This window comes from Phalaenopsis equestris, unplaced genomic scaffold (assembly GCF_001263595.1).
Source record: "Phalaenopsis equestris unplaced genomic scaffold, ASM126359v1 Scaffold205415, whole genome shotgun sequence".
In the NCBI taxonomy this organism is placed as follows: domain Eukaryota; kingdom Viridiplantae; phylum Streptophyta; class Magnoliopsida; order Asparagales; family Orchidaceae; genus Phalaenopsis; species Phalaenopsis equestris.
In genome coordinates this window covers 129,767-136,527 of record NW_018224912.1, presented here as the reverse complement: position 1 = coordinate 136,527, position 6,761 = coordinate 129,767, and the positions used below count along the sequence as shown (strand labels likewise).

Sequence of the window (6,761 nt, the reverse complement as noted above, 5' to 3'; positions counted from 1 at the left end):
ATCGAGCCTCACCCTCAATTCTTGTGTTCATCCTTCGGGATAGATACAGGATTTGAGATAAAGCGCTCTTTCATCTAAACTATGAAAATTATGGGGTCAGTTTGACTTCATCTTTTTTAAAACTAAAATTTTTAAAACGTCCTTCCGAAGCGGGCGACGGGATTTCGATTCCGACGACCGACAGCTTCTTACGGGCAAACCCTACACCAAAAATAGTGCCGACACTCATATATTTTTGAATTAAAGTACACTTTAAAGAAATGTTATTTTCATGCTTACTTTTTAAGTGTATCTATTAGGAGCAAAGCGCAACTAAAAAGGGATAAAATGGAACTAAAATGGAGCAAAACAAAACAAAATGGTAGAGCTGCTACAGAGAGGCGGATGATATGCCAAATCGACACAAGATGCACCAAAATGCAGAGAACTGGCGCATGATGTGCTAGGGATGACTTTTTGCAGAATAAGGCATTTTGGGTTGAATTTTTCTTGAATTTTTAAGGGGATACTTGTTCTAAACACCCCCTGGAGCGATTCAATGCATCTAGACACTTTGAAAGGTTCTTTTATGAAGGGATATGTTTCATGGACCAATCGAAATGTCTTTTAAATTAAAAGAGTTGACTTTGAATAAAATTTTGGAGGGAATTTGAAATTCTTTTTTGAGGGAGGCAACCTTTTATAAAAGAGAGGGAAGTCAGGGGCTTGAAGAGAGTTTTGCATGAGGAGTTTTGGGGTGGCGTGAGTGTGTGTCTGTGTGGTGTGAAAGTAAGAGAAAGAAGAAGGCATGAGAGAAAAGTCAAGGACTTGAAGAATTTCATCAAGGATTGTAAAAGGAGAGAGAAGGTGACAGATTTCTTATTCATTACATTTCTAGGAGAGAATTGAGAGTTCTTATAAGAAGAGAAAGGCTTGAAGAGAACTTCTGGGGATTTGCCAAGAAAGGACTGTGACATAAGTTATGTTTTTAATTTCCTTTATTTTATAAACTTATTTTATTAATGAAATCCGTGTTTTGTCGTATTCTTCTCATCAATTCTGAGTAGTCTTCTTTATCCTTATCCCTACTTTGAGATATGATTTTGTGAAGAATTAATTTTATTTTGTACGGTTTTAAACGTCAATATTTTGTGGTGATTCAAACTCTGATCTTTATTTACTTTTTGATTTGGTCAATTGAAAGGTTAAAATGTGTTGAAAAATAAATGTTTTGAAAGGGCTTTGATTTCTACAACATAGTGAGAATCACATTTGAATTCATGGGAGAGTATTTCATCCACGGAGTTAGGTGCAAATAAATATGAAAATATATTTTCTTGGATGCAGAATTGGAGATTTTAAGGTGACAGATTAAAATGCACAGTTTGGTCCAGTTAGTTGGAAACTGATGCGAGATTGTTAGCCCTCAAGTTAGGGAGTAGTGGGAGCTCTAGTGTGGCAACCGGTAGACTCCCATCCTAACCACCAAATCATGGACCAAACTTTGGATTAGTCAATATTCTGTATGCACTCAGAAGAGGGTATATATATATAATTTCAAATGATTTTAATTTCTTCACAGTCCATATACTCATTGTAAAGGGGAATGATGCTTTCTTAAACTTGAACACTTTGCCACAAAACTTTGTTTAGTTTTAGTAAATTTAATTTTGAAGTTTAATAAATAGTTCAGTAAACTTAGTTCTTTTAGTTACATTTCTATTAACATTTAATTAAACCCATTTTAATTTGTCTTTCTTAATTTAATTTTCATAGTTTGAATAATGTGATTTATGTTATTATCATAAGAATTTTCATCTTCAAAACTAAGATTTGATAGTTGTAGACAAGAATTAGCTTAAGGGATTTCTTACTGTGCTTCTTTGTGGGATTGATGCTGAGGTTTTTAAAGAAAGCCCTATATTAATTGAAACGATACGTGCATTTGCGTAGAACCACTAGTGTGTGTGAACTATTTTATATATTTTATAAACAATTTAATTTTACAAATTAACTACTTAATATAAACTGGATCAAGTTTTTGGCCATATTTTTGAAAGTTAAATTACTGCATAATTTCGAGAATTACTGCATAATTTCGACATAATTTCGAGATGGGTCAAGTTTTTGACACTATTACCAGGGATTTGGATTGATATAAAACACGCAAAAAAACAACACACACTAGGACTGCAATAGCCTACATCCAGAAAACTCAAACCTTTTCTCGTAAATCTAAAAGCTCTTGTTAAAGAACCATCATCATCTACTCCACATTCACCATGTGAGCTGACATCTTGCACATTTTTTTGCCTTTGGGGTCTCTTTTTCTTGTCCATCATGACAAGAAAGATATGAAGGGAGACTTTCTAACAAAAAATAAAGCACCTAGAAGAGTAATAAAAATGAAGGAGTCTCAATGCTCTCTTTATAACAACTGGAAATGTGGAGATTAAGGGAGTTCAATTATTGAGCTACTAATTAAAAAATAAATGAAATTTACTCTTATATTTAATTCTTTTATTCTCATCGCAGTGTCACTTTCAAGAAGTAGGACAATCGAGAACTAAAATAAGTACATCAAAAAGGTGCTTGCACTAATTTTAAAGAGATGTAATAGTCGAGTAGGAAAAAAGTATGATGAAGGTTGGCCCACTTACAATAGTTCATGAGCACCATTTGACTGAATGAGTCAAGCAACCAAGCCAAAACTAACTAAGCCACGAAGCAATAAGAAGGCCACCAAATGATTGAAGTATGAGCCGTCTAATCAAAATTATGATGAATGAACATTCGAGCCAGCTGCTAAAAGAAAGCCGACACAACGCAATTACATACCCCCAGTAGAGTCAATCCAAAGGGAATTCTAATTCTGCTATGTATCTCAAGCTCCTTATTAGGAATCAAGGATAATCATTTAGGTTGGATTAGCTGACCGTAATACCCCGACCAAACTTTATTGATCGAAGTGACCTACCTGACCCAAAGCCAATTAAACTTAGTCGGTCGAGCTAGAAGGCGGCCATACAACAAGCCCATAAATGTAAAATATTAGAAATAACCCAATGTTAATCCTCCTTATGTGCGGATATATATGTAACAACATGATACTAAATCCTTTATAAATAGAGGAAGCATTTAATTGAAGGGGGACATCACTTTTAGTGTTATCTCTCTCTCTCTCTCTCTCTCTCTCTCTCCCTCTCTCTATCTCTCTCTGTATTCTCTCTTTTTATCTATGCTTTATTTCTTAGGTGTTATTCACGAGCAACCTCGGATTCAACAACATATATTGAGGGAGATAGTGAAAGAGAGTTTTATGTAATTTTTTATTTTATTTGAAGTACATATATGCAACATTCATGATGGAGCATATTCAAATACTTCACCTTCATTGCTATATTCATGCTAACAATCTGAGAAATCTCTAGTTGTTTAATCTGAGTTTAAAATTTTTTGCCCAAAGTTGATAAGGTGATCAAAATCAATCAAAATTGTGGGAAAAGAAGAAATTCAGATTTTTATAGAACCATCTTATTGCTGTTTGGACTTTTTGAGAATAATCTGATAACTAATAAAAGTTTTAGAACAAAAATAGAAAAATAAATTTTATATATTAAATTTAAAGTCTTATTAGCAATATTCAAATCCTAATATTAAAAATTCTACTTTAAAGCAGTACAATATCAATAATCTACAATTTTCAAATTTTTTAAAATAAATAAATTTATTTTAAATTATTAGATCATTTAAGGACGTGAGACTCTTTTTTCTTTTTTTTTTTGGAAGGTTGGATAAGTGGCACACATTTTTATTGTTATTTAATTAATTATTTTTTTGGTTGTAAAATGCATGTTTTGCAGAAGGCAAATCCAGAATACGGTATTTTTTTGATATCCGAATTCGATTTCTCTAAACGAATCAATCATCGGAGTTCCGTTTTGCCCTATCTCCCTCCCTATAGTCCCCAAAACCGGCCCAACAAGCCTCCACGTCGCCCATTTTTTGCAACCCGCCCTCGCAATACACCGTACCTACGCTGGAAACGGATCTCCTGGCCTCTCCTCCGATACCGTGCGCGTTCCAGAGCGAAAGCCGGAGACGCGGATCTTCCCAGTTCAGATAACCAAAGGTTCTTACTTTGTCAAGCGCTCTATATTTCCCTGAACATTTGCTAAAGCCCTCCTTCAAGGCCATGTAGACTCTCTTCCTTGTGCTTCGTTTCATACTCTTTTTTATCTATCGATTTTTCAAAGATGCTCACTTTCGGCTGCTTCTTTCACAAGCGCTCTTGGAATATCTCTACCTGTCTTTGTGCAGTATGGCCGAATCAATCGATTTGGACGGCAACCAAAACCTCCAGGAGGCCTCGGTCGCTCTTCACAATCCACGAGCCAGGAGGTTGAGATCGCTTGTATGGAAAGATTTCACCAAGAAGCAAAAGGCGGACGGAAATTACGAAGCGATATGCAACCACTGTGGCAAGAAGTTCACAGCTAATAGCCGAAGCGGTACTACCCACCTGAGGAACCACCTCAACTTCTGCTTGAGCACCCGGCGAACTGATGGGCGGAGGCGGGGCAAGAAGCAATTCGTGGCATTGAGATCCACCACAATTAACAATGATGATAAAGAAGGACTCGGGGGATCTCAGTTTGACCAGGAGGTAAGCAGGCAGGATCTTTCTCGGATGATTATTTTGCATCACTATCCTCTAGACATTGTCAAACACGTTGGTTTCCAAAATTTCGTCAGAAATCTTCAGCCTCGGTTTAAGCTAATGTCAGAAGAGATGATTATCGATGATTGTTTAAAGATTTATGAGAATGGGAGGAGCAAGCTTTCTGAGATACTGGAGATGCTTCCATGCCGAGTTAGTCTCACTATTGATAGGTGGGGATCAAACTATGGAGTGGGCCATTTGTGCTTGACTTGCCACTTTATTGACAATGATTGGAAGCTTCAGAGAAAGATACTCAACCTTCTGCATTTCGGGGCTCCGCCTACTGCTGAAGATATCTGTGAAGGAATCATAGAGAAGCTGCATGATTGGAAGATCAGCAGAAAGGTGTCTTATATGTGTCTGGATCGATGTGAGATTGATCAAGTTGCAGCTGATAATCTTCTTCTTAAGTTTCTTCGTTCTATGGATTCTCTCCATCTTAACGGTGACCTGTTTCATTTTCATGGTTTGGCGCATGCATTGGATGTTGTTGTCCGGGATTCTATTGGGCAACTACTCGAGATATGTGACCGAGTGCGAAGTTGTGTGATTTTTGTGCAGTCTTCACATGAAAAATTAAAAAGATTTCAAAATGCTGCCATACTAACTGATGCTCCTAAAACAACTTTAGTTCTTGATGACAGTTCTAATTGGAGATCGACCTATCTGATGATTGCAACTGTTTATGAATTGCGTAATGCTTTAAAAAACTTAGCAGAGTATGATTCGGATTTCTCATTTCCATTGTCCGATGTAGAGTGGGATGATGTCAAATCTGTTAAAGAATGTCTGGAAACATTTGATCACATGATAAGAAAGTTTTCAGCGATTAGAATACCTACAGCAAATCTTTATTTCATTGATATTTGTGGCATTCTTCTACTGTTGAAATCTTGGTCTTCCTGTTCTGTTCTTATAATTTCGAAACTTGCTTCTCAAATGCTCAAGAGTTTTGAACCGTACTGGGATGCAAATATCATGATTTTGGCAATAGCATCAATTTTGGACCCTCGTTACAAGATGAGATCAGTAGAATATTTCTTCAAAAATATCTACATAGGAGATTTTGAAGCAAAAATTAAGGTAGAGGGCATTTTCAGTTGTTTGAGAGATCTGTACAGTGAATATGTTGTTCATTCGGCTAAGAGTAGAAATGGTCAGGCTCTTCTATGCTATACTAGTGGTAATAGTGGCTGCCCCGGCTTAGAACGTGGAGCAATTGGATGCTCTCAGTCCTTTTCTTCTCATTTTACGCTCTCTGATACACGGAGGGGACTCGATCAATATCTTCAGCAGACCATGTCAAGTCAGTCAATAAAATCAGACTTTGACTTGTATTTGGAGGAGGCTGTATACATATATAAAGATGGTCCAGATGATAGCTTTAATGTGCTAACTTGGTGGATGCTCAACGCGGCAAAATTCCCGATCCTTTCATTGGTTGCTCGCGATATACTTTCTATTCCTTTGGGAAATGTTACAAAAAGAATTGAGGATAGACCTCTAAGTCTATATTTGAGATCCTTTGATCCAGTTTCTTTGCAAAGCATGGTTTGTGCTCAAGATTGGTTGAGAGATGAAATGGAAGGTATAAAAGAATGCTAATAAGGCAGATATATTACTGATGCTAATTCTTTAATTTTTATTCCCTGCTTATGTGTTTGTTAAACTTTACTACTTGCAGAAAAATTTTCTTACACTGAAAATCTTAACAGTTTGTTTTTGCAGCCAACGTGGAGTAAGGTGAAAGGATTGACAACTAATATCATTTTTAAGCTTCTGATTTTTGGTGCATGGAGGGAAATTTTTTATTTCATTTCCATGACATGTTTGAAGAAATTTTAAAATCAACAAAACATGACATTAAATTAACTAATCATCATTTATAAAAGATGAAAATCATAAATTTGTAACGTTGCCGCTTAAAGCAGCAACAAATTGCTTACCTGACAATTTGTTTCCATTTTAAGCGACGACAATTGCACAACTAATTCTTTTTGAGAAAATACTAATTAATTTTTATAATTTAAAGTAGTATTTTTTTTTTTTTTTGACATAA

General features: G+C 35.8%; 1 protein-coding gene across 1 annotated transcript; it reads left to right on the top strand.

The window, feature by feature from the left end:
* The first annotated feature begins 3,827 nt into the window (after nucleotides 1-3,827).
* LOC110036349 (zinc finger BED domain-containing protein RICESLEEPER 2-like) lies at nucleotides 3,828-6,501 on the top strand. The gene is made up of 3 exons (XM_020740771.1): nucleotides 3,828-4,111; nucleotides 4,300-6,290; nucleotides 6,418-6,501. Exons 1-3 carry the CDS (start codon nucleotides 3,828-3,830, stop codon nucleotides 6,447-6,449), a joined length of 2,307 nt encoding a protein of 768 aa, XP_020596430.1. The 3' UTR covers nucleotides 6,450-6,501.
* Nucleotides 6,502-6,761: the final 260 nt, after the last annotated feature.

What these genes read in the sequence shown, in the direction of transcription:
- LOC110036349 (XM_020740771.1), top strand. Translation starts at nt 3,828, where the DNA reads ATGCATGTTTTGCAGAAGGCAAATCCAGAATACGGTATTTTTTTGATA. An exon ending in CCCAGTTCAGATAACCAAAG is followed by an intron (nt 4,112 to 4,299) that starts GTTCTTACTTTG and finishes GTCTTTGTGCAG; the next exon opens with TATGGCCGAATCAATCGATT. An exon ending in GTTGAGAGATGAAATGGAAG is followed by an intron (nt 6,291 to 6,417) that starts GTATAAAAGAAT and finishes AAATCTTAACAG; the next exon opens with TTTGTTTTTGCAGCCAACGT.